This window comes from Canis aureus, chromosome 21 (genome assembly GCF_053574225.1).
Source record: "Canis aureus isolate CA01 chromosome 21, VMU_Caureus_v.1.0, whole genome shotgun sequence".
Lineage (NCBI taxonomy): Eukaryota > Metazoa > Chordata > Mammalia > Carnivora > Canidae > Canis > Canis aureus.
This window is the reverse complement of record NC_135631.1, coordinates 1,184,360-1,210,199: the sequence shown is the minus strand read 5'-3', so window position 1 is coordinate 1,210,199 and position 25,840 is coordinate 1,184,360. Positions and strand designations below refer to the sequence as shown.

The window sequence follows — 25,840 nt, the reverse complement described above, 5'->3', positions numbered from 1 at the left end:
AGACAGGATGTCTTGAGTAAAACTTTCATCAAAAAAAAAAAAAATGTAGACTGGGCAGCCCGGGGGGCTCAGCGGTTTAGCGCCGCCTTCAGCCCAGGGCCTGATGCTGGAGACCCTGGATTGAGTCTCACTTTGGGCTCCCTGCATGGAGCCTGCTTCTCCCTCTGCCTGTGTCTCTGCCTCTCTCTCTGTGTTTCTCATGAATAAATAAATAAAATATATATTTTTAAAATGTAGACTGCTAGAGATGGAAGGCATTTGGCTTCTTCATTTTGGACAAGGAATCTTGAGACCAGAGAGGTTGACATGATATCCAACAACACATAGCAGTAGGTGGAGTAGAGGACAAGATCCAAGGCCTTTCAAATACCAATATTTATCCTTTCTATTCTACCATTGCCTCCCTTCCTGGCTACGTCCTATTGGAACTTGTCTAATTCAGAAATACATTTAGAACTGAATTTTATTGCAGTTTGATATTACAATTATCTGGACACATGGTGAGGGGACTGAGAGACTCTTGGGAGAGACCAGAGTGGTGGTGCTTCATTCCTGTACGTCCGGAGCTCACAGAACTGGTGGGGAGGCAGCTGGTGAGAGTGATTCCTTTCTTGTTCTGTGGATGGTAGCTGCAGTGGAACTAAAGAACACATAGTAAGTTCTCGATAGACCTTGCTGACAATCTGACAATAAGAAGAGCCTTAAAATGTTCTTTATCATTTGATCTACTAATTGCGTATCTAGAACTTATCCTAAGAAAATATTCATAAATTAAAACCTTAAGTTTTTTTTTTTAAGTTCATCACTGGAATAGTTATATAAGCAAAACTTCTTTTATTATTTTTTTTTAAGATTTTATTTATTTGCTCAGGAGAGACACACAGAGAGAAGCAGAGACATAGGCAGAGGGAGAAGCAGGCTCCTCACAGGGAGCCTAGTGTGGGACTCGATCCCAGGACCCCGGGATCATGCCCTGAACCAAAGGCAGACACTCAACTGCTGAGCCACCCAGGTGTCCCAGAAGGGGGGATGCTCTGGGTCCTACTGGTTTAGACTTGCCTTCTCCTGTTTCACAACAGCAAGTCTTTGAGGAAGAAGGTGCCCCAGAGAAACAAGGACAACCACATTGAGGCTGCCGCTTACTCTCTGAACCAGGGTGGCCTTATGTCAGACACATTTATTGAACCTACCATTTAGGAACTAAAGTTATAATTGGGTCTCAGAGTGAATTCCAGCTCCAGATCTCATACTTTTCACATGTGGCTCTAGCTCTTTGGATCCCAATCACTTTATCTATAAAACAGTTGGTTTAACATACCTGTCTGTAAGGTGCTTATACTCTAGCCAGTCATAAGCTCCTACTAAGAAAATTCCATGAGTTCATCCACCATGAGCCCCATGCCCCCCAACTTCTGTGTTCTTAGAATGTGGTAAACTGAAAGAATACTGTTTCTAGCCATCTCTGTGCCTCTAGTAAAAGTCTGATCTTGAGACTCTTTCTCTTTATTTGTTTTGGGGTGGTTTTTTTTAAGGTTGTTTTTTTTTTAAGATTTTATTATTATTATTATTTTTTTTTTATTGGTGTTCAATTTACTAACATACAGAATAACCCCCAGTGCCCATCACCCATTCACTCCCACCCCCCGCCCTCCTCCCCTTCTACCACCCCTAGTTCGTTTAAGATTTTATTATTTGACAGAGAGAGAGAGAGCATAAGCAGGGGGAGCAGCAGGTAGAGGGAGAAGCAGGCTCCCCGCAGAGCAGAGAGCCCAACTCAGGGCTCAATCCCAGGATCCTGAGGTAATGACCTCAGCTGAAGGCAGATGCCTAACCAACTAAGCCATCCAGGTGTGCCAAAACTCTTTCTTTTTAGTTCAACCACCATACATCATATTTTCTAAATAGTATAATACTTGACATAACTTAGAGAGGTATTACAAATGATATTTCTTAACCCAAGGATTGATTCTGTTAACATTATTAGAGTCTGCTGTAAGGTACTCACTGTGTTCCCACAGATTAATTACCTAATTTCTCAGAAACCCAGGTACTATGAAAATGGCTTTGATCTTTAATGGTCTGATGCACTGTCAGTTGAGAAAAGGCTGCAACAGGAGCCAAGCACAACCAACACTCTTCCTCCTACCCTTATGATTTCTAAAGGATCCAGTAAAGTGTCTGTGATGTTTATGATTCATTTCCTGGAAAAGGCAAGTTAATGGGATCAGCAGACTCACAGGGCAAAGGGTTTGTCCAGTTGGCCCCTGGGTTAGGCCTGGAAATGGATTTTTTACAATCTACATGATCATGTACGTAGGACCACAGGCATATAAGCAGGCACTAGAGCATCTGCCTAGTTGTTTCAGGCTGAAAACATCAGTTATTTCAAAAAATTTATTGATTCCATACAGAACCCCAAACTGGGCTACTTTGAATATACCAAGTAGAACTAAACAGAATTTATAGTCCCTGCCCCCAATTAACATCTAGTTAAGGAGATAGGCAAAACACATAAAACTGGCATAAGAACACTTGCAAAGGAAAGAAACATAAATGCAAATCCATGTCACACAAACTTCTTAAATGTTGATAATTAGAAAAAGGAGTAATTTGCATCTATTCTTTTGACCAATAATCACTAATTTGTCTTTCTTCTCCGGTGTTCTTTTTTTTTTTTTTTAAGATTTTATTTATTTATTCATGAGAGACACACGGAGAGAGGCAGAGATCCAGGCAGAGGGAGAAGCAGGCTCCACGCAGGGAGACCGACGTGGGACTCGATCCCGGGTCTCCAGGATCACACCATGGGCTGAAGGTGGTGCTAAACCGTTTGAGCCACCTGGGCTGCCCACATCTTGGTCATTTTTAATCATTCTGTAATTCCTCATCGTGCTAATATATCTCAGTGAGCATGAGGGTTTTCTTATTGTCAGGATCTGTAGTTGTTTCCAGTCTTTACTATTAAATTAGCAATAAGAACCTTTGTAGTTTCCCATTCCTCACTTTTCCAACAGTGAAATTACTTGATTGAAGAGTACAAATCCTTTTATACCTCTGGTTACAAGCTGCCAAGTTGTTGGGCAAGGTTTATTTTTTAAGAAGGAAAATTGGCAAGGCACCTGAGTGGCTCAGTCGGTTAAGCCACCGACTCTTGGTTTTGGCTCAGGTCATGATCTCAGGGTCCAGGGATTGAGTCCTGAGGGGTAGCTTTCTGCTCAGTAGAGAGTCTGCTTCTCCCATTCCCTTTGTGTTCTCTCTTTCTCTCAAAAATAAATAAATAAATAAAATCTTTAAAAAAAAAACTATATATATAAATATGGAAAATTGGCATACAGAGGAGCAGCTATCGTTCCTGAACAAGACGCAGGGCCCCGTGAACCAGATGCCAGGACACTTGAGCTTCCTTACAGGCATTTGCAAAGCCCCATCTCCCGTTCTGAAACTCGATTCTCTTATCTGTAAAATGAGATATTTGGATTGAACAGATTAAGGTCCTTCTCTAGCAGAAATCCAGCTGTACTTTGTACCCAGTCTGTACTGTATGACCCTCTCCTGACTCGTAGGGGCTCAGACTCTGGCTCAGTGCTTGGGACAAGGCTCTCCTTCCCTTGCCTTGGTTTACAGCCCCGTCAAACAAGTGCCCAAATACTAGTGTCCTCAGAGGAGAGACAGCAGAAACCCCTGTTCCAAGCACAGGCTGGTTTGAATCTGCGCCCTGCCACTTACTGGCTGTGTGGACAGAGCACCTAAGGTCCCCTCTGTCCGTGAGACTAATACTAGTTCCTACTTCAGCGGGTTCTGAGAAATAAAATGAATCCGTTTGTAAGACGCTAAGGACAGTGCCCGGCGCGCAGTGAGCGTGCGATGTACATATGTACGTGGATGAATACCGAGCTTGCTGAATAAGCGAGAGAAAATTCAGCAATAGATTCTGCGTCTCTTCACACTACAACAGCTTCTTGACTGGCACCCCCGGCCTCTGGGCGCTTCCTCGCCCCCTCCTAGGGCCCGAGGTCTGAGCCCGAGATGCCTCCACCTGCCTCCTCCTGGAGCGTCCGCTTCGGGTGACCGCAGGTGACTCCAGGGCCGCCCCTGCTTCAAGACCCAGGCTCTCCGCACGGAACCTCGCCGAGGCCAGGAGACGCTGGGGACCGCCTCCTCTTATTTGAGGATCCTGATTAATGCAGAAGAGACCAGGAATTGAAACACAGAGGGGAACAGGGTCACAAAACCCGTGGGGGCGCTTGCAGCGTTACTTGGGGCAGAGTAGAGCAGGACCGCGCTCCACACTCGCTCAAGGACGGCCGCGCAGTCCGCAAGGTGACCGCCGAGGGCTCTCAGAGGGCCGGTCTCGGGCCGCACCACCGTGGGGCGGCGAGGCGAGGGGGCCGCGCGGCCCCCGGGACCTCGTCGCGAGCCCTCCGCGGAGCCCGCGAGGGGGCGCGCCCGGCCGGGGCGGGGAGGCGGGGGCCGCTGCCCGCGCCACGCGGCTCGGCCAATGAGAGCGCGCGGAGGGGGGCTCTGCGGTCCGCGCCGCGGGTGTTGAAAGCCCGGCGCGCGCCAGCGGGTCCGAGCCCCGCGCACTCGGAGCCGGCGCGCTCCCCCGTGGGCCCCGAGCGCGCGCCTGCCCGCCTCCGCCCGGATGGACTCCGAGGCCCCGGCCCCGGCGCCGGCGCCGGCCAAGCGCTACTTCACGTGGGACGAGGTGGCGAAGCGCTCCGGGAGCGAGGAGGAGCGGTGGCTGGTGATCGAGCGGAAGGTGTACGACATCAGCGAGTTCACCCACCGGCACCCCGGGGGCTCCCGCGTCATCAACCACTACGCGGGGCAGGATGCTACGGTGAGCGCCGCCCGGCCGCGGGGGTCGGGTGCGAGGCGGGGAGCTCGGCGCCCCGGGACGGCCTCCCGGGTCACTCGGGGAGCACCAGCAGGCGCCGAGCACGAGCACGAGCACGAGCACGGCCGCTGCCCGCCGCTCAGCACGGGAAGCGGGGGCAGGACGTGGGGCCGGAGCCGGCAGCTGCCCCGTGCGGGTCGCCGAGCGAGGCAGGCCCCGGGGCAGGACCCGCCGCGAGGGAAGCCGGGATGAGGGGTGCGCCGAGGCCGAGGGAGGAGGACCGGGGGCCCGGCACGGAGGGGGCTCTCGGCCTTTCTCGGCGGGTGGGGAGGGGGCGCCGGGAGCGTCTACACTGCTCGCGCAGAGCCGAGAGCAGGGCCGGGCGAGGGGGGCATTGTCCGGGCGCCGGGGTCTGGGGACCCCCGGCCGGGGTGACGGAGGGGCCCCGCCCACCGGAGAGCGGGGACTAATGGAGCGGCGTGCAGCCGGCGGGGGAGCGCGCGTCGTCCTACACTCGCAGACCCCCCTGCCCCCCCCCGCCCGAGCCGACCTCGGACCGTGCCGGGAGGTCACCGGCCCGGGCCCGCGGGGTCTGCAGCTGGTCGCACTCCCGGGCCGTGGTCCGCATCCCTCCCGCCCCAGCCTTGCTCTTCCCTGTCTGGATCACCTGCTCTCGGAGGTAAGGCGACCGGCGCCTCCTGCCGTGGCCCCGTGCGACCCTGGAGAGACTTTGCCTGGCCGCGCCCCCTCCCCCTGCATCGTGGCCCAGCCCGCGCCCAGCGGCACCCCCCGTTCCCTTGCGGTCTGGGAGGGAGCCTGCGCCCCCCAGAACCCCCACGACGTCGCAGCGGAGCGTGGGCGTGTGGGGCTGAGGCCCTGCCCTTCCCTGCGGGAGCGGGGCGGGGGCGCGGCGGGCCAGGCCGGAGCTGGCGGGGGTCGCCCGGGCCGCCCCTGGGGAGCCCAGGCTGCCGAGGAGGGCGCGGACGTCGGCTGGCGCATGCGCACACGAGGCCGGCGCCGACGCAGGGTCTTCCCGCGTGTGATTTGGGGCCGGGGCTGGGGCCGGCCGTAACGGGGCTGGCGATTGGTCCAGATGCGTGGTGCCACCGGCCGCCGGCTCCGCCCCGACTCCCGCCTCTAGGGCCGATTCCCCGAAGGCCTGGGGCCGCCTTCCAACCCCACTTTGCAAAACCAAAATTAGCCGCCCTGGAGCAAGGGCGTTCAGAGTCTTAGGGAACTGTGGAGCCCCACCAGGAACAGCAGCAGAGAAAAGGGGGAGCAGTGCAAAAAGCTCCCAGCCCAGAGATCGGGAGTCTTCCTGATCACATTTTAAAAACAACGCTGGCTCAGAGAGGGTCTGTTAAAAGTCCCACAGGAAAGAAAAAAACAGAAGTCTCGTAGCCCCACCCACTAGTTCTAGTTGTTTCTCACCTGTATGTTAAATTCTTGTGCCAAAACTGTCCCCAGACACGGCTAGAGACGGGCAGCCCAGAGACGTCTTTCTGTGGTCCCCCTACCCACACTTCCTATTCCTTGTCGTGGTGCCCTCTTCATTAGAACACACGCAGGATGTTCCTGAGCTGTGCACACCTGAGAACGGCCCAAGCACCCTCAAAGGGCAGCTGCCTGGAGGGAAGTGGTGTCCCTTTGAACTTAGACACGGCCTCCTTGCTGGGCCAGGAGAGTGGCCTCGGGTGTGAGCCCTCCTGGAGGCCGGGGGGCCCTGGGCTGGCTTCCTAACCGCTCTGTCTTCTCCCTGTCCTTGCAGGATCCCTTTATGGCGTTCCACATCGACAAGGGCCTTGTGAGGAAGTATATGAACTCTCTCCTGATTGGAGAACTGTCTCCAGAGCAGCCCAGCTTTGAGCCCACTAAAAATGTGAGACTCTGTTGTTTGGAGATACTGTGGCTGTCTCCCCGCTAAAGGGCAGGGGGGAGAAGGGAGGCCCAGATGAGATCACAGTTGATCACGGTCAGTAGTTCTTGCAAAGTCTTGAGATCCCTGTTTCTCCCAGTCACTGGAACACAGGCTTTGAAACCTTTGGCTCTCACAAGGCTACCACTACCACCACCACCACCACCACCCTCATCAGGACCTATCTGTTAAACACTTAGTATGTGTCCATCATAACCTCATATAACCCTCACACATTTACAGATGAGCAAACAAGACTCACGGAGGGTGAGCAACGTGACCAAGAATCACACTGTTGGTAAATGGCAGGGCACGCAGGGACTTGAATCAAATCTGTTTAATCCCAAAGACCACATATTCTTAGACATGATCCCGTAGCACCTGTCCTCTTTCCTCAGTGCTGTGGTTTATTTATCTAGGATTGTGGACTCCCCACAGCTGTCTGGGGGTGGGAGGTCCTGGAGCCCAAGAGAGCCCTCTGTTTCCAACAGGGTTGGGTTACAGTTGGGAAAAATAAAGAGCCCCTCCCTCTTTACTCTTCCACAGAAAGAGCTGATGGATGAATTCCGAGAGCTGCGGGCCACAGTGGAGCGGATGGGGCTCATGAAGGCCAACCATGTCTTCTTCCTGTTGTACCTACTTCACATCCTGCTGCTGGACGTTGCTGCCTGGCTCACTCTTTGGTTCTTTGGGACATCCTTAGTGCCCTTTCTCCTCTGTGCAGTGCTGCTCAGCACAGTTCAAGTGAGAGCTCTTGGCTAGTCGAGGCCATAACAGTATTCAGCATCCTTGAATCTTTGGGGAAAGCTCTTTGTTTGCCTCAGAAGGCCAAGGAGCTCTGCCCTGTGACCAGGGCAGCATCGAGGGTGTGGGGGGAAGAGTTAATCATCTGTGGCTTTTACCTGCTCGGTAGCCACATGTGTACCATCATTTTGCTCACCTCCTCTCCAGCTGCTCCTCCAAGGGTTCCCTTCTTTCCGTGGAATTTCTCCCCTGAAACTTCACATTCAGGTTTTGCCATAGCCTGAGTATGCCAAGAACCAAGGTTCTGATTTCTCAGCAAAGCTTGGCTTTCTTCTCACACATTGCCCAATGTGCTCATAAGGCTTGGGCTTTATCGGGACCCATTTGCCAAGCCTGCTACTCGCCTCTGAGTTTGTCACTCTGTCCTTTTTTGTAGTCTGGATATTCACTCCATCGTAAGTCCTAAAACTCCAGAGAGTTCTATGGGGAGGCTTCTAGGGAAACTGAAGAACAGGGAAAGGATAGTGATTTGTCTCAACTCTCATGTGAGTTAGTGGCAGAGCCAGTTAGGATCTAGGCTTCCTGACTGCTTTCCTGATGTGCTCAAGCGACTGTGGCAATTGCAGGGCTAGGCAGATGAAGGGGTGAGGCAGAGGAGCCAGAGCCACAGAGGTGAGTGAGAGGGAGCCTGGGCCTGTGAGCCACTCTTAGCGTTAACCTTTCTCACCCAGACCCAGGCTGGCTGGCTGCAGCATGACTTTGGGCACCTGTCTGTCTTCAGCACCTCTACCTGGAACCACCTGCTACATCATTTCGTGATTGGCCACCTGAAGGTCAATGGGACGGGGAGGGACTCTTGAAACTCATCAATGAAGGGTTTCCTTGGGGGGATGGGGAACATTAGACTTTCATACTCATGTCCCTGCTTTTCTGTAGGGGGCCCCTGCCAGTTGGTGGAACCACTTGCACTTCCAGCACCATGCCAAGCCCAACTGTTTCCTCAAAGACCCAGACATCAGCATGCACCCCTCCTTCTTTGCCTTGGGGAAGATCCTCTCTGTGGAGGTGAGTAGAAATGTTAATGGAAAGGTCTTGGAGAATGGGAGCCAGCCAGAACAGAGGGCTCTGGGGGAAATGACCACAATGCTATCCATGTGGATAAGACATTGGGACCAGGCTGGCTTGCTGGCAGTTGTGGGAGGCAGTAAATAAGCTGCCCAGGACAGAATCACCTATTCTCCCTAGTGAGTTCAAGGCAACAGTTATTGCATAAAGGTACTTCATGCTGCAAAGGAGCCGAAAGATGACCAGATTACCATGCAAATCTCTGTAAACCTAATGGATGGTCCTTCTTGGGAATGCTTTTTACATGTTCCTACCCAAGGCAGTCACCACCCCTCCCAACTTTGGAATACTGCTGTGCAGTCTCCCCCATCAATACTGCTGTGCAGTCTACCCCATCATCAGTCTCCCCCATCTCCCCCATCAAGGGCTGGACCAACTGTTTCACTCTTCTTTGATGCTCGGTACCTGGAACATTGATTTGCTGAGTAATTCTTCCCACCCATCTGACTTCCAGGGTGGTCTGTGTTGAGTTTGAGTTACCACGTGAGGTTAGGAGTAAAAATTGTAATGCTGCTGCTAAAGGATGAATGCCTGAGGGTGGAGATCTGGAGAGCTTTCAGTGAACATAAGGCAATAGGAGGCTTTGAATGGGCGGAAGAGTTGCTTATAAAGTTACTTTAAAACCCCTTGTGCTGAGGCTCCAGGCTGTAGTCACAGTCCTGCCAGATCCCCCTCCTCCCACTGTATGATACGTCAGCATGCCAAGAATTCAGCCGTTCAAGACCTTTCCATTCAAGGCATGAGTGACTGCAAGGCAGCCTGGCTCTCCCCCTCTGGCTAGGAGGATTCTGGAAAGGCTTTACTGCATTGGCTGTCCTGGTGCCAGGAGCCCCTAGTTTGAAGCTTATGCCCCACCCTAAATTTCCTACCTCCCAAGCAAGGACTTGGTTTGCTACACGTCCAACACTGTGTTATGGTCAACAGTGTTTGGCAATCAGTCAGCCCTGGCCCCACCTGGTTCAGGTGGTTGTTTCAAGCCTGGTGTGGGCAATTTGTTAGGCAGAGTGTATAGCCCTTGGTAGCATTTCTACTATCACTATAGCGGGTTAAAAAAAAAAAAAAAAAAAGGTGGGAGTTTAAGTGGGAGAGAACCTGCTCACACCACTACCTTATTGCTTCTTGATACTAGGGTTTTCAAAAACTCCTACCTGCAGACATTAAAAATTGAAAGTGATCTAGGACTAGTAGACATTTTTCTGCTGGAGGATGGGTTGCCTATTAGTAACTGTCTTGGCTACAGGCTGCTTGGCCTTTGCTTCAGCTTCTCTGGGTAGTAATTCCAGGGCATCCATCTTGGTACCTTTCGAGTCTCCTGGAAAACAAGAAAACCCAGGGGACACCTCACCCTAAATACAAACTTTCTCTGTCCTTGAGTTGAAACATAATAGGGCAGTTATTAGCATCCTAATAGCATCTGATTGCCATTCAAGGAGGCATCAGTGACTAGGGATCCCTTCCATTAACAGTTCCAAAATAGGAGGCCAGTGTTCTTCCCTCTCACCCCCACCAAACAAGACAGGTGCTCCTTTTCTGGTTTTCCCCTCAAAGTTTCTGGAGATGGGGTGAACTTCACCCAACATCTAGTCTATCAGCAAGCTTTGTTAATACGGTCTCCAAAATATCCCAAGTCATTGACTTCACCATCTCCACTGCTTCCCATGCATCTCAGAGCCTGATTACTGCTCCAGCCTCTTCACTGGTCTCCCTGCAACTATACCTCCCCCTACAGTTCATTCTCTCCTCCTCCAGGCAGAGTGTGCCTTTCAAAGCACAAAGCCCTCCAGTGGCTTTCCATCATCATGGGAATAAAACCCTTGCTCCCAAGGTCTTACTGGGGCTCTCTAAGGTCCAGTGTGAATTGGCCATCCCTAGTTTTCCAGCCTTATCAACCATTCTCCCCCATTGTTTACTATTCCCGTCCGTACTGCCCCTTCTGTCCCTTAAACTTCCTGAGCTTTGTACCAGGTGTTCCCTCTGTATTAAATGCTCTTCCTCTGAATTTCTGCTTTATTGGCTCCTTATTCAGTTTTCAGATGTCAACACTCAGAGCGACCATATCTGACCAACCTAACCAAAATGCTGCCTCCCTCTCACTTTGTCCTGTTTTCCTATTTTAAATCTATAATTACCTTTTTCTTTTTTCTTTTTTCTTTTTTTTTTTTTTAATTCATGAGAAACACAGAGAAAGATGGCAGAGACATAGGCAGAGAGAAGCAGGCTCCCTGCGGAGAACCTGATGAGGGACTTAATCCCAGGACCCTGGGATCACGCCCTGAGCCTCAGGCAGATGCTTGACTGCTGAGCTTGACTGACAGGCATCCCTTACTTTGAGTTCTGTTCACAAGTTTATCACCAGCTTCCTCTCCTTAGTCTATAAGCTCCATGAGGGTAGGATCTTTGTTTTGTTCACCTCTGTATCTTCAGCACGTAGAGCATTGCCTGGAACATCATAGGTGCTCAATAAATACTTGTTAAAATTACTCAGTTTATAGAAAAGAATGCTTCATTTAGCAGAAATACCTTACACAGAATAAACTCTCAATAAAGAAGAAGAAATGTTATTATGAAAAACAGTGGGTGGATGCACAAAAGAAAGATGAGCTATCATTCTACTTGAGTAGAGTGCCTCCTATGCTCTGGGGTCATCTGGTTATCAGAACTGACTGGGGCAAGAGGAACAGGACCCATCCAGTAAGACAGCAGAGCTTTGCTGTCATGATTTTGTGCGCCCATGCTAGGTGTTCGGGCTGACTGACTTGGCGGCACCAGCCTCTCTCTTCAGCAGCTAGGCTTACAAAATAATCACTACCCACTGGGAAAAGCCTTGTCAGAACTTTTGGACTGCCAAGTTGTTCTTGGTATCCTTTCCACAAATATTTGCCAGACTTGACTTAAAATTCAAGGAATTTTGTAAAGTTCATGTGGTAGACCAAAAGACAAGACCAAAAGAGGGTCTAGTTGGATGGATGTCAAGGGAATACTGACCTGTGTAGGGGTATAAATGGTTGTCTGTGGAGATTCTGAGGTCAAAAAAGTACCAGATGGGTGGGGTGCCTGAGTGGCTCAGTTGATTGAGCGTCCGTCTTGTTTTCAGCTCAGGTCCTAATCTGGGGATCCTGGGATGGAGCCCCACTTCAAGCTCCATGCTCAGCGGGAAGTCTGCTTGGGATTCTCTCCCCCCTCTGCCTGTCCCCTTCCCCCCACCCACTCATTCTCTAAAATAAATAAATCTTAAAAACTACCAGATGGGGAAAAAGGGATGTGGAGAGGCCTGGGAACCTTATGACAAATGTGTCTTTGGATGAACATGAGGAGTCCTGAGGACCTGTAGACCCTGTTGTGCTCATGCCTCATGTGGGCCCTCATGCACTAGGTGCTGAGGTAAGGCCAGGGCTGTTGGAACATTCTAATAACAGCACCAAAAAGCTAAGCTGACAGCTGCTGGAGTAGGCCTAAGCTGAGCAGGGAATAGCCAAGATCACAGGGGGAGGGGAATGGGGTGATTAGTCTGTGGGCACTGATTTGTGTTGCTTTTCTTCACAGCTTGGGAAACAGAAGAAAAAGTACATGCCATACAATCACCAGCACAAATACTTCTTCCTGAGTGAGTGTCCTCATCCCACATAGGGAGACTCTCTTGGGATGGGGGTGCTGAAGGGATGTGAGGAAGAAAGGACTTTCTGAAGGATTATGGTATTTAAGTAGAGGCTGGAGGAAGTACCCTGGCCCCAATTGGTTACTCCCCGCTCAGGAACAGACTACCATCTCAGTTGAGCAAGGTTAACCGGCTAATTCCCTGTCAGGGGTCATTTGTATCGAGGTAAAGTTCTACCCTGGCTTCCACAAGAGCATTGAGTCCGGCCATCCTGATTAAACTTTAGCCTTGTAAAATGGGATGGCATTAGGGCGGCACCATTTTTTCAACTCCTAATTTTAAGAGAAGCCCCTTCCCATACCTGCCCTCCAGGGCTTCAGGTTGGGTGGTGCAAGCTCATTTCCCTGATCTGAAGAAGTGAGCTTTCTGCCTGTAAAGCATCAGGAGGGTCCCCCACCCCCAGCCCCACCCCAGCACACACACACTGTCCTGCTCCTGTCCCTTCACCTTAATGGCAGAGCAGCCAGGAACACAGGGCAGGTGACTGCAAGGACGGGCAGGGGCAGGCCTGTGGCCAAGGAACATGGGGAGAATTCACAGTGCACCAGCTGCTTCCTTTCACTGGAAGAGAATGCCACTCCCACCCTTACCCTCCTGGCATTCTCTTGGGAGGTTCTGCCTTCTTCAGACTTGCATTCATGCCTACCTTCAGCACCTGACAGTTCCAAGGGATCGAGGAATGCCAAGGCAGCTGGAAGGGGCCACAGGAAGGGATGGCAGGGGGGCAACACCATGCCAGAGGCTGTCCCTTAGGCACTGACCCCCCCTTGTGCTGCTCACATCTCCCTCCTGCCTCCATTTCCTTCCCAGTTGGGCCCCCAGCCTTGCTGCCTCTCTACTTCCAGTGGTATATTTTCTATTTTGTTATCCAGCGGAAGAAGTGGGTGGTGAGTATCCACAGCCCCCGAGATGCACATCCTTTGTCTTCAGAACTTTGAGGGGAATGGGGGTTCTCCAGAGGAAAGCCCACTGAGATCTACTCCAGGCCTAATTTAGAGCAAAGTTAATAGAACTTGAGTATAGACCTTCCTTGTCTCTAGATGGGATGATCTGGATTTACCAGACAGCCTGACCCCAATGCCATATTTCATTTTTTAAAAGATTTTCAAAAATTCATACATTTTGAGAGAGTGCACACGAGAGGGAGATTCACTTAGACTTGGCACTGAGCAGAGAAGACCAGGCTTGATCCCACCACTTTGATCATGACCTGAGCCAAAACCAAGAGTCGGATGCTCCACTGACTGAGCCACCCAGGCGCCCCCAATGGCCTATTTCATTCAGCCTGTATCTCCTGAGGCTTTTGTGCTTGGCATAAAGCCAGGAGCCAGGCTTGGGAAGAGATAGAAGCAGGTGGTTCTGGGATTCCAAAAGGGCCCTGCTTGCCTCTGGCTTGAGGAGAGGCATCAGAAAAGGCTTTGTGAAATTACTTTTCTAGCTGGCCTTGGAGGACAGGCAGAGGTGGGCTAGGGAGAGGACTCTGACCAGAGAAGCTGGGAAGTGAGGGGCAATTTTAGCCACTGGACGTGTTGTGGACTCACGTCAGGGGAGAATTGTGGTACAGAAGAGTGCCTGGAGGTTTGATCAGGGGACAGGCACAGTCAGCCGCTGTCCTGGAAGATTTGTTTGGCAGCGTAATGGAGGCATAAAGAACTTAGATGGGGGCAGCCTGGGTGGCTCAGCGGTTTAGCGCTGCCTTCAGCCCAAGGCGTGATCCTGGAGACCCGGGATCGAGTCCCACGTTGGGCTCCCTGCATGGAGCCTGCTTCTCCCTCTGCCTGTGTCTCTGCCTCTCTCTCTCTGTGTGTCTCTCATGAGTAAATAAAATATTTAAAAAAAAGAGAAAAAAAAAAAGAACTTAGGTGGGTTGGGAGGAGCTGGAGGCAGAGAGGCCCTGCAGGCTTTGCCACCTGTGAAGGGAACAGGGAAGGAGGACTGGGGACTACCACCAGGAACGTAAGTGGTGGCACTAGATATTGCAGATCGTGCGATGAAGAAAAGCTGACAGTGATGGAGGCTTCAGTCTGGGTCCCTGGCAGAATGGCCATACCATGCAAATAAGCGAAGTGAAAGGAAGAGGAGGAAGTGCTTTATGCCAGCCTGCCTCTCTGCCTCTCAATGCAGGACTTGGCCTGGATGATGACCTTCTATGCTCGCATCTTCCTCACTTACGTGCCGTTTTTGGGACTGAAAGGCGTCCTGGGCCTTTTCTTCATGGTCAGGTAGTATTTGACAGGGCAGGAGGGATGGCGAAGAAAAGCAGGTGTTTGGGAGTCACGAGTCTGGTCTGGGGGCTGTGCTGGGGATTTCGGCAGCAGGGGATGTTTCAGCTGTTAGCTTAGGAAGATGGCCAGGCTAGAGAGCTCTTATCTGTACTGTTTTTGTCTGTGCGCCATATCCACCAGGTTCCTGGAAAGCATCTGGTTTGTATGGGTAACACAGATGAACCATATCCCCATGCACATTGATTACGACCGGAATATGGACTGGGTCTCCACCCAGGTAAGGGACGGTCACCTGGAAGACCTAGGGATAATAAAAATGGTGGGTGGGCACAGGGGCAGACTAAGGGGCAAGGGCAGTAACATAAAAGCCCCCAAACAGCACCACCTTATTAGCCTGAGGCTTCTCCTGCTACCCTGTGGAGAAGGGAGTGACCAGGGACAGTCCCACACCCGTCCTCTTAGCCAGCTTGGCCTTTCCATCCGGCACCCAGACGCATCCCCTCCCCGGCCTTCTTCCTCCAGCTCCGGGCAACATGCAACGTCCACAGGTCTGCCTTCAACGACTGGTTCAGTGGACATCTCAACTTCCAGATTGAGCACCAGTGAGTAGGGGGACCTGAGAAGCAGGGCCCTTGGGAGGGTCCCTGTGGGGCAAGCAGGGATGTGGAAACCGGAGTAGGAGCCTGACTGTCCCATTCTCCTTGAAGTCTTTTCCCCACAATGCCTCGACACAATTACCATAAAGTGGCTCCCCTGGTGCAGTCCCTGTGTGCCAAGCATGGCATAGAGTACCAGTCCAAGCCCCTGCTCTCAGCCTTCGCCGACATTATCTAGTGAGTACCTGAGCCTGGGAAGATGGCTGGGGGGGCCAAGGGGGGCAAGCCATGGGGTTGGTGATGTGTGGGGTGGGAGCAAAAGGCAGGTTTCCCAATCCTCTGGAATGGAGGCCACCAAGACAGGCAGGTGCTGTATTGGTCTTGCGGTTGTGGCCCAACCTATTTCTCAGAAGCAAAGGGGAGAAAGAGGGCCATATGCCATGGAGATCGGTCTCCATTCCTCTCTGAGAGCCTCACTACTCCATGTCTGTAGGGTGGTTTGGCTTTTGGGCTTGGCTATGCTCTCTCACTTCCTGCTCCTATCTTGCCCCCACAGCTCACTGAAGGAGTCTGGGCAGCTCTGGCTAGATGCCTATCTTCACCAGTAACAACAGCCCCCACCCCCATCTGTAAGAGATGCCTATCTTCACCTATAACACCAGCCTGAAAAAAAATAATAATAAAAAAAATTTAAAAAACAAACAAAACAAAACAAAACAAAACACACCAGCCTGTCTGGAAGAGGCGTTTCGGGCACCAAAACAGAGGGTAGTTTGAAGGACAATGCCACTGCAATTCTAATACTCAGAGGTGGGGGTGGGTTTGAGGAGGTAATAGCTCAACTCAAACCCTTCCCCTTTATCTTCTAGGCACAGATCTAAGACCCAAGGGGCTAGGGGGACACACAGCCCCCTAGAGGGGGAGGGATGGAACTACTGGGGCAGAGATGTGCGAGTTTAGTTTCCTTTTTCTAGTTTGGCAGATGCAGATGGTTGGTGAGGAAAGGGAGGGGATCTACCCAGCCCAAAAATCAGTAAGAGATTTAGCATTAAAATTCCAGCCAGGAAAGGGGTGAGCCCATCTCACTGGTGTGCTTCTCAGTGCCTTCTACACCCTCCACTATCTGAGGAGATAAGAGTGGCTGAACCTTCTGAGTAAGATTTCTATCCTCTTTGAAGCCTGGCATAGTACACTGCCCGGGAGGCTCAGCTCACTCTAGGGCTAGGTGGGACCTAGGTCTGCCTCTAGCTCCTGGAGAAGCAATTTTCCCACTTCTAGTAGCAGTTAGAGTAAAGCCAGGATTGCAGTGCTAGAGACCTCTGACTTTGAAGGATCTTGGCACTACCGATTTTGAACTTATGTTCCATCCAGGGCACCGAGAGAGCATTTAGGTCCTAGGTCTTGCAAAAATAGCAAGAAGAGTGCCTGGCTTTGGGTCACCTCTTGTAAGCGCCACCCAAGGAATAAGACATTCGTAGGATGAGGAGTCCACTTCTTGATCCATAAGTGAACAGATGGGCTAACTTCATCTCTTCCCTAGAAAAAAAAGGGGGTTCCCAGTGGTTTCCCTTTGTCATCTTCCCTGTACTTCCAAGTTTAACAAAGTAGTTAGTTGGCACAAGTGACCATGTTGGGAGACCCTGAATTACCAGTCATGAGGAAAACAAATTTAATTCCTAAAGACTATAGGGGTTGTTAAGAGATTTTCTACAACCTAAATTATTTTAGGTATTACTTCTGAGTAGGAACAGTGAATTAAATATAATCACTTCACAGTTCTAAACCAGAGATAGGAAGATAAAAACAGAAGTTTGTGAACTATCAACTCTGTTCAAGCATCTTCTCGGCTGGACACCAGGTAGGAATTTAGAATAATCTCTTTCAAAAGCCTATCAGTCTAGTACTGAAATACAGTTTTTTAAAAAATTTCCAGGTTTTTAAGCCCTCCCATGCAGGTGAGGGAGCTATTTCCCTGTTCATCAGCATCTACTGTAAGAATATTGAGCATTTTGGATACAGAGAGGAGAAAACTCAAACCTAGAAGGCAAAAAAGAGAGCCGTAGAAGAGTCCATATTTAGTTTTAGGAGAGAATAAAGGTCCTCTGAAAACAAGTTGTGATGGGGTCAGAGGTACCACCCGTGGAAAGGCTGTTGGGATAACTTACAGATTTGTCAGAACAAAGATTAAAGGGATGACAACAGGGGCAGGACCGGTTACGAAAGAGTTCAGATCTCCATTTGGGCAGAACATGGTTTGAAACAAATTAGGAGTGGAATTGGAAAGTTCTATTTTCATTGGCTTCCTCACCCCGGAACAGGTGCTGACCTGCCCCAACCCCTATCCCCCGCTACCTAAGGTTTAGGGGTCACCAGCCTGTAAAGCCAGTAAGGCTCACTGAGCCAAGTCCAGGCCCTCAAAGGACTTTAACCACTGTGGCCTTCTCTCCTTCACCTAGACCAGAGTGGTCTCACATGGCCACAGAGGGATGCACCAATGATGTAAAAGGCTGAGACTGTTTTAACAGTCAGGGCAGTGATCTCAAATCCAGGCCGTTATGTGAGAAAACAGGCTTACGGAGGACAGGTCACAGAGTGTGGCAAAGCTTACATTTCAACCCAGTGTTGTAGAATTCCAACCTACATGTCTATCTTTGTTACTTTCGTCTTCGCGCCCCTTTACCAAAAGCATTTTCTTTAATTATGCCCTACATCTGTATCCTTTCTGGGTGTGCCAGTTTTGTTACCACATCCAGATGAGGTAAAGCTGAAAAATAAAGTTAATTTTGACCAAATGAAGGCTATTCACTTGTTTTTGTTTTGTTTTGTTTTTTTTTTAAGGCTATTCACTTGTAATCCATGATGTTCTTGTGCACATGTCAACGCCCACCCCCACCCCCCGCACTCTAAGTTACTACCTACCTCTATGGCTGGAACTTTCTGATCAGGAGTTCCCAGACTCTCCCCTTTGCACAAGGCCTTTGGGCAGAGGAATAACAGGACTGTCCAAAAGAACACCAAGGCACAGGGAGACTATGGCAAGGAAAAGGAAAGCCAGCCCCTTCTTGTGACCCCTGGAAAGCCAGATGGTATCTCCCACTACCATGAGGCAATACCCTCACCCTTTTGACCTTGTTTCTAGCCTCAGTACAAGTATTCCCCTAAAAGTCTCCTTTTTGCTTGAACCTTTGCAGGTTCAACGCTTCAGAGACGGACTGCAAAGCAATGCCTTTTAAACCTTAATCCAACTAGAACAGCTCCCTTTGAGCAGGAACATTAAAATGAGCTAGGAAAAAATTTGCGGAAGTGGTTTTCCCCTGCAGTGTGCAGTGATTAATAAACTTCTAGGAAAGACCAGACAACTTAGCATGAAAAGACCAGAGGAAAACCACTCTACACATCCGACTCCCACAGGGTATAAGCCCTTAACTAGAGCCACAACACTGAGGCCATCACTCCCTAAGACCTCTTTCCACTTCTGGGCCCTGCTGTCATCATTACCACAGGCTTAGAAATACTACTTGGCGCTCTCAAAAGTTATGTGGCTCGGTCCAGTTGGAGAAATCCGTTTCATTGAACTGCTGGGTATAGCAGTGAACAGAACCAAGATCCCTGCCCTCAGAATAGAACTTTGTCTACACCAGTGGTTGTCCCCTAATTATAAGAGCGATGCTGGGGAGACTGTCCCACTCTTGCTTCAACCAGAGCAGCTCTTATATCCTGAGATTCCACGTAAGATTTCACTTAAAATACAGATTGCTCCCTTAGAAATTTTAAAACCCACCAGCTTCAGTCTTTTACCCACTTAATCTGTTAGAACACTGGCAGCTTAAACTTCGAGATGGCTTCAGGGTCTCTGTTAACCTCAAACGGCAGTGACAGGAATGCTAAGAAATCAGACTCCCCACAAGTTTCACCAGGATAAAAGAACTTTTAAAACATTCCATCTCTATGGGAAACAGCAACCTGGATTTGATGTCACAAAAGGAACACACAAGTGACTTGTGAAGTGCAATTTTTTTCACGATTTATAAATTCGTGAGGTAAATGCTTGAATGAAGTAGATCAAAATTGTGAAGCTTTCCTCAAAGTAGCTTCTTTATCTCACCCAGTGGGTTGGAAACTAGAAACCCATTCAATTTATTAAAAATTCTTTTCTAGTAAGTTAAACCAGGCAGGCATCCTCCTCCAAATGGCCTAAAGCACGGCCACAGCGGCTTTGGCCAGTCTATGGAGTGTGGCTCCATCTTGTGGCCACTCTCAAACCTCTTGTAACTACGATCCCAGGGTGTTCTCTTCAGCGTGGAAAGAACATTACATGTGGCCTGAATGAAGCCTGGAGGCACTTGGGATGTTTTCAGATGTTCTCAGAGAATACGACATGCTGGTTACTTTTACAGTTTTATTGACTCTTTTCTCATACCTTTAAAACAAAACAGCACATGAAAACAGCATCTTAATCTCAAAGTCTCAACTGCCAAGGCAGCTGGAAGGGGCCACAGGAAGGGATGGCAGGGGGGCAACACCATGCCAGAGGCTGTCCCTTAGGCACTGACCCCCCCTTGTGCTGCTCACATCTCCCTCCTGCCTCCATTTCCTTCCCAGTTGGGCCCCCAGCCTTGCTGCCTCTCTACTTCCAGTGGTATATTTTCTATTTTGTTATCCAGCGGAAGAAGTGGGTGGTGAGTATCCACAGCCCCCGAGATGCACATCCTTTGTCTTCAGAACTTTGAGGGGAATGGGGGTTCTCCAGAGGAAAGCCCACTGAGATCTACTCCAGGCCTAATTTAGAGCAAAGTTAATAGAACTTGAGTATAGACCTTCCTTGTCTCTAGATGGGATGATCTGGATTTACCAGACAGCCTGACCCCAATGCCATATTTCATTTTTTAAAAGAGTTTCAAAAATTCATACATTTTGAGAGAGTGCACACGAGAGGGAGATTCACTTAGACTTGGCACTGAGCAGAGAAGACCAGGCTTGATCCCACCACTTTGATCATGACCTGAGCCAAAACCAAGAGTCGGATGCTCCACTGACTGAGCCACCCAGGCGCCCCCAATGGCCTATTTCATTCAGCCTGTATCTCCTGAGGCTTTTGTGCTTGGCATAAAGCCAGGAGCCAGGCTTGGGAAGAGATAGAAGCAGGTGGTTCTGGGATTCCAAAAGGGCCCTGCTTGCCTCTGGCTTGAAGAGAGGCATCAGAAAAGGCTTTGTGAAATTACTTTTCTAGCTGGCCTTGGAGGACAGGCAGAGGTGGGCTAGGGAGAGGACTCTGACCAGAGAAGCTGGGAAGTGAGGGGCAATTTTAGCCACTGGACATGTTGTGGACTCACGTCAGGGGAGAATTGTGGTACAGAAGAGTGCCTGCAGGTTTGATCAGGGGACAGGCACAGTCAGCCACTGTCCTGGAAGATTTGTTTGGCAGCGTAATGAAGGCATAAAGAACTTAGATGGGGGCAGCCTGGGTGGCTCAGCGGTTTAGCGCTGCCTTCAGCCCAAGGCGTGATCCTGGAGACCCGGGATCGAGTCCCACGTTGGGCTCCCTGCATGGAGCCTGCTTCTCCCTCTGCCTGTGTCTCTGCCTCTCTCTCTGTGTGTGTCTCTCATGAGTAAATAAAATATTTAAAAAAAAGAAAAAAAAAAAGAACTTAGGTGGGTTGGGAGGAGCTGGAGGCAGAGAGGCCCTGCAGGCTTTGCCACCTGTGAAGGGAACAGGGAAGGAGGACTGGGGACTACCACCAGGAACGTAAGTGGTGGCACTAGATATTGCAGATCGTGCGATGAAGAAAAGCTGACAGTGATGGAGGCTTCAGTCTGGGTCCCTGGCAGAATGGCCATACCATGCAAATAAGCGAAGTGAGAGGAAGAGGAGGAAGTGCTTTATGCCAGCCTGCCTCTCTGCCTCTCAATGCAGGACTTGGCCTGGATGATGACCTTCTATGCTCGCATCTTCCTCACTTACGTGCCGTTTTTGGGACTGAAAGGCGTCCTGGGCCTTTTCTTCATGGTCAGGTAGTATTTGACAGGGCAGGAGGGATGGCGAAGAAAAGCAGGTGTTTGGGAGTCACGAGTCTGGTCTGGGGGCTGTGCTGGGGATTTCGGCAGCAGGGGATGTTTCAGCTGTTAGCTTAGGAAGATGGCCAGGCTAGAGAGCTCTTATCTGTACTGTTTTTGTCTGTGCGCCACATCCACCAGGTTCCTGGAAAGCATCTGGTTTGTATGGGTAACACAGATGAACCATATCCCCATGCACATTGATTACGACCGGAATATGGACTGGGTCTCCACCCAGGTAAGGGACGGTCACCTGGAAGACCTAGGGATAATAAAAATGGTGGGTGGGCACAGGGGCAGACTAAGGGGCAAGGGCAGTAACATAAAAGCCCCCAAACAGCACCACCTTATTAGCCTGAGGCTTCTCCTGCTACCCTGTGGAGAAGGGAGTGACCAGGGACAGTCCCACACCCGTCCTCTTAGCCAGCTTGGCCTTTCCATCCGGCACCCAGACGCATCCCCTCCCCGGCCTTCTTCCTCCAGCTCCGGGCAACATGCAACGTCCACAGGTCTGCCTTCAACGACTGGTTCAGTGGACATCTCAACTTCCAGATTGAGCACCAGTGAGTAGGGGGACCTGAGAAGCAGGGCCCTTGGGAGGGTCCCTGTGGGGCAAGCAGGGATGTGGAAACCGGAGTAGGAGCCTGACTGTCCCATTCTCCTTGAAGTCTTTTCCCCACAATGCCTCGACACAATTACCATAAAGTGGCTCCCCTGGTGCAGTCCCTGTGTGCCAAGCATGGCATAGAGTACCAGTCCAAGCCCCTGCTCTCAGCCTTCGCCGACATTATCTAGTGAGTACCTGAGCCTGGGAAGATGGCTGGGGGGGCCAGGGGGGCAAGCCATGGGGTTGGTGATGTGTGGGGTGGGAGCAAAAGGCAGGTTTCCCAATCCTCTGGAATGGAGGCCACCAAGACAGGCAGGTGCTGTATTGGTCTTGTGGTTGTGGCCCAACCTATTTCTCAGAAGCAAAGGGGAGAAAGAGGGCCATATGCCATGGAGATCGGTCTCCATTCCTCTCTGAGAGCCTCACTACTCCATGTCTGTAGGGTGGTTTGGCTTTTGGGCTTGGCTATGCTCTCTCACTTCCTGCTCCTATCTTGCCCCCACAGCTCACTGAAGGAGTCTGGGCAGCTCTGGCTAGATGCCTATCTTCACCAGTAACAACAGCCCCCACCCCCATCTGTAAGAGATGCCTATCTTCACCTATAACACCAGCCTGAAAAAAAATAATAATAAAAAAAATTAAAAAAACAAACAAAACAAAACAAAACAAAACACACCAGCCTGTCTGGAAGAGGCGTTTCTGGCACCAAAACAGAGGGTAGTTTGAAGGACAATGCCACTGCAATTCTAATACTCAGAGGTGGGGGTGGGTTTGAGGAGGTAATAGCTCAACTCAAACCCTTCCCCTTTATCTTCTAGGCACAGATCTAAGACCCAAGGGGCTAGGGGGACACACAGCCCCCTAGAGGGGGAGGGATGGAACTACTGGGGCAGAGATGTGCGAGTTTAGTTTCCTTTTTCTAGTTTGGCAGATGCAGATGGTTGGTGAGGAAAGGGAGGGGATCTACCCAGCCCAAAAATCAGTAAGAGATTTAGCATTAAAATTCCAGCCAGGAAAGGGGTGAGCCCATCTCACTGGTGTGCTTCTCAGTGCCTTCTACACCCTCCACTATCTGAGGAGATAAGAGTGGCTGAACCTTCTGAGTAAGATTTCTATCCTCTTTGAAGCCTGGCATAGTACACTGCCCGGGAGGCTCAGCTCACTCTAGGGCTAGGTGGGACCTAGGTCTGCCTCTAGCTCCTGGAGAAGCAATTTTCCCACTTCTAGTAGCAGTTAGAGTAAAGCCAGGATTGCAGTGCTAGAGACCTCTGACTTTGAAGGATCTTGGCACTACCGATTTTGAACTTATGTTCCATCCAGGGCACCGAGAGAGCATTTAGGTCCTAGGTCTTGCAAAAATAGCAAGAAGAGTGCCTGGCTTTGGGTCACCTCTTGTAAGCACCACCCAAGGAATAAGACATTCGTAGGATGAGGAGTCCACTTCTTGATCCATAAGTGAACAGATGGGCTAACTTCATCTCTTCCCTAGAAAAAAAAGGGGGTTCCCAGTGGTTTCCCTTTGTCATCTTCCCTGTACTTCCAGGTTTAACAAAGTAGTTAGTTGGCACAAGTGACCATGTTGGGAGACCCTGAATTACCAGTCATGAGGAAAACAAATTTAATTCCTAAAGACTATAGGGGTTGTTAAGAGATTTTCTACAACCTAAATTATTTTAGGTATTACTTCTGAGTAGGAACAGTGAATTAAATATAATCACTTCACAGTTCTAAACCAGAGATAGGAAGATAAAAACAGAAGTTTGTGAACTATCAACTCTGTTCAAGCATCTTCTCGGCTGGACACCAGGTAGGAATTTAGAATACTCTCTTTAAAAAGCCTATCAGTCTAGTACTGAAATACAGTTTTTTAAAAAATTTCCAGGGTTTTAAGCCCTCCCATGCAGGTGAGGGAGCTATTTCCCTGTTCATCAGCATCTACTGTAAGAATATTGAGCATTTTGGATACAGAGAGGAGAAAACTCAAACCTAGAAGGCAAAAAAGAGAGCCGTAGAAGAGTCCATATTTAGTTTTAGGAGAGAATAAAGGTCCTCTGAAAACAAGTTGTGATGGGGTCAGAGGTACCACCCGTGGAAAGGCTGTTGGGATAACTTACAGATTTGTCAGAACAAAGATTAAAGGGATGACAAACAGGGCAGGACCGGTTACGAAAGAGTTCAGATCTCCATTTGGGCAGAACATGGTTTGAAACAAATTAGGAGTGGAATTGGAAAGTTCTATTTTCATTGGCTTCCTCACCCCGGAACAGGTGCTGACCTGCCCCAACCTCTATCCCCCGCTACCTAAGGTTTAGGGGTCACCAGCCTGTAAAGCCAGTAAGGCTCACTGAGCCAAGTCCAGGCCCTCAAAGGACTTTAACCACTGTGGCCTTCTCTCCTTCACCTAGACCAGAGTGGTCTCACATGGCCACAGAGGGATGCACCAATGATGTAAAAGGCTGAGACTGTTTTAACAGTCAGGGCAGTGATCTCAAATCCAGGCCGTTATGTGAGAAAACAGGCTTACGGAGGACAGGTCACAGAGTGTGGCAAAGCTTACATTTCAACCCAGTGTTGTAGAATTCCAACCTACATGTCTATCTTTGTTACTTTCGTCTTCGCGCCCCTTTACCAAAAGCATCTTCTTTAATTATGCCCTACATCTGATCCTTTCTGGGTGTGCCAGTTTTGTTACCACATCCAGATGAGGTAAAGCTGAAAAATAAAGTTAATTTTGACCAAATGAAGGCTATTCACTTGTGTTTTTTTTGTTTTTTTTTTTTTTAAGGCTATTCACTTGTAATCCATGATGTTCTTGTGCACATGTCAACGCCCACCCCCACCCCCCGCACTCTAAGTTACTACCTACGTCTATGGCTGGAACTTTCTGATCAGGAGTTCCCAGACTCTCCCCTTTGCACAAGGCCTTTGGGCAGAGGAATAACAGGACTGTCCAAAAGAACACCAAGGCACAGGGAGACTATGGCAAGGAAAAGGAAAGCCAGCCCCTTCTTGTGACCCCTAGAAAGCCAGATGGTATCTCCCACTACCATGAGGCAATACCCTCACCCTTTTGACCTTGTTTCTAGCCTCAGTACAAGTATTCCCCTAAAAGTCTCCTTTTTGCTTGAACCTTTGCAGGTTCAACGCTTCAGAGTTGGACTGCAAAGCAATGCCTTTTAAAACTTGATCCAACTAGAACAGCTCCCTTTGAGCAAGAACATTTAAATGAGCTAGGAAAAAATTTGCGGAAGTGGTTTTCCCCTGCAGTGTGCAGTGATTAATAAACTTCTAGGAAAGACCAGACAACTTAGCATGAAAAGACCAGAGGAAAACCACTCTACACATCCGACTCCCACAGGGTATAAGCCCTTAACTAGAGCCACAACACTGAGGCCATCACTCCCTAAGACCTCTTTCCACTTCTGGGCCCTGCTGTCATCATTACCACAGGCTTAGAAATACTACTTGGCGCTCTCAAAAGTTATGTGGCTCGGTCCAGTTGGAGAAATCCGTTTCATTGAACTGCTGGGTATAGCAGTGAACAGAACCAAGATCCCTGCCCTCAGAATAGAACTTTGTCTACACCAGTGGTTGTCCCCTAATTATAAGAGCGATGCTGGGGAGACTGTCCCACTCTTGCTTCAACCAGAGCAGCTCTTATATCCTGAGATTCCACGTAAGATTTCACTTAAAATACAGATTGCTCCCTTAGAAATTTTAAAACCCACCAGCTTCAGTCTTTTACCCACTTAATCTGTTAGAACACTGGCAGCTTAAACTTCGAGATGGCTTCAGGGTCTCTGTTAACCTCAAACGGCAGTGACAGGAATGCTAAGAAATCAGACTCCCCACAAGTTTCACCAGGATAAAAGAACTTTTAAAACATTCCATCTCTATGGGAAACAGCAACCTGGATTTGATGTCACAAAAGGAACGCACAAGTGACTTGTGAAGTGCAATTTTTTTCACGATTTATAAATTCGTGAGGTAAATGCTTGAATGAAGTAGATCAAAATTGTGAAGCTTTCCTCAAAGGAGCTTCTTTATCTCACCCAGTGGGTTGGAAACTAGAAACCCATTCA

At 49.8% G+C, this 25,840-nt stretch overlaps 2 protein-coding genes and 2 long non-coding RNA genes across 7 annotated transcripts; 2 read left to right on the top strand and 2 right to left on the bottom strand.

Moving 5' to 3' along the window:
* Positions 1-445: 445 nt before the first annotated feature.
* LOC144292136 (uncharacterized) lies at positions 446-5,802 on the bottom strand. The gene is made up of 3 exons (XR_013359631.1): positions 5,505-5,802; positions 4,041-4,174; positions 446-640 (listed from the first exon to the last, which is right to left on the bottom strand). It is a non-coding gene; the product is annotated as an uncharacterized LOC144292136 (long non-coding RNA).
* Positions 4,577-17,889, top strand: LOC144292130 (acyl-CoA (8-3)-desaturase). 2 transcript variants are annotated; one of them, XM_077861940.1, is made up of 12 exons: positions 4,577-4,840; positions 6,606-6,716; positions 7,299-7,496; positions 8,228-8,329; positions 8,433-8,561; positions 12,165-12,225; positions 13,087-13,163; positions 14,401-14,498; positions 14,682-14,778; positions 15,024-15,103; positions 15,209-15,334; positions 15,654-17,889. In XM_077861940.1, the coding sequence occupies exons 1-12, from the start codon at positions 4,643-4,645 to the stop codon at positions 15,703-15,705; spliced, it is 1,329 nt and encodes a 442-aa protein (XP_077718066.1). In that variant the 5' UTR covers positions 4,577-4,642; the 3' UTR covers positions 15,706-17,889. The 2 variants fall into 2 exon arrangements, with proteins under 2 accessions (XP_077718066.1, XP_077718065.1); XM_077861939.1 differs by lacking the exon at positions 4,577-4,840 and adding an exon at positions 5,292-5,516.
* LOC144292135 (uncharacterized) lies at positions 7,018-25,673 on the bottom strand. 3 transcript variants are annotated; one of them, XR_013359629.1, is made up of 4 exons: positions 25,487-25,673; positions 18,879-19,517; positions 9,770-11,060; positions 7,052-7,999 (listed from the first exon to the last, which is right to left on the bottom strand). It is a non-coding gene; the product is annotated as an uncharacterized LOC144292135 (long non-coding RNA). The 3 variants fall into 3 exon arrangements; XR_013359630.1 differs by having other exon boundaries at positions 7,018-11,060; positions 25,508-25,673; XR_013359628.1 differs by having other exon boundaries at positions 7,020-11,060.
* Positions 19,588-22,436, top strand: LOC144292133 (acyl-CoA (8-3)-desaturase-like). Its single transcript, XM_077861945.1, has 6 exons — positions 19,588-19,776; positions 21,012-21,109; positions 21,293-21,389; positions 21,635-21,714; positions 21,820-21,945; positions 22,264-22,436. The coding sequence occupies exons 1-6, from the start codon at positions 19,603-19,605 to the stop codon at positions 22,313-22,315; spliced, it is 627 nt and encodes a 208-aa protein (XP_077718071.1). The 5' UTR covers positions 19,588-19,602; the 3' UTR covers positions 22,316-22,436.
* Positions 25,674-25,840: the final 167 nt, after the last annotated feature.

Excerpts from the sequence above, each read along its gene's own strand:
- LOC144292130 (XM_077861939.1), top strand. The coding sequence starts at position 5,307 with ATGGAGCGGCGTGCAGCCGGCGGGGGAGCGCGCGTCGTCCTACACTCG. Across the intron at positions 12,226-13,086 it reads GCACAAATACTTCTTCCTGA|TTGGGCCCCCAGCCTTGCTG; the intron begins GTGAGTGTCCTC and ends TTTCCTTCCCAG. Across the intron at positions 14,779-15,023 it reads TGGACTGGGTCTCCACCCAG|CTCCGGGCAACATGCAACGT; the intron begins GTAAGGGACGGT and ends TTCTTCCTCCAG.
- LOC144292133 (XM_077861945.1), top strand. The coding sequence starts at position 19,603 with ATGGCAGGGGGGCAACACCATGCCAGAGGCTGTCCCTTAGGCACTGAC. Across the intron at positions 19,777-21,011 it reads TCCAGCGGAAGAAGTGGGTG|GACTTGGCCTGGATGATGAC; the intron begins GTGAGTATCCAC and ends CTCTCAATGCAG. Across the intron at positions 21,715-21,819 it reads AACTTCCAGATTGAGCACCA|TCTTTTCCCCACAATGCCTC; the intron begins GTGAGTAGGGGG and ends TTCTCCTTGAAG.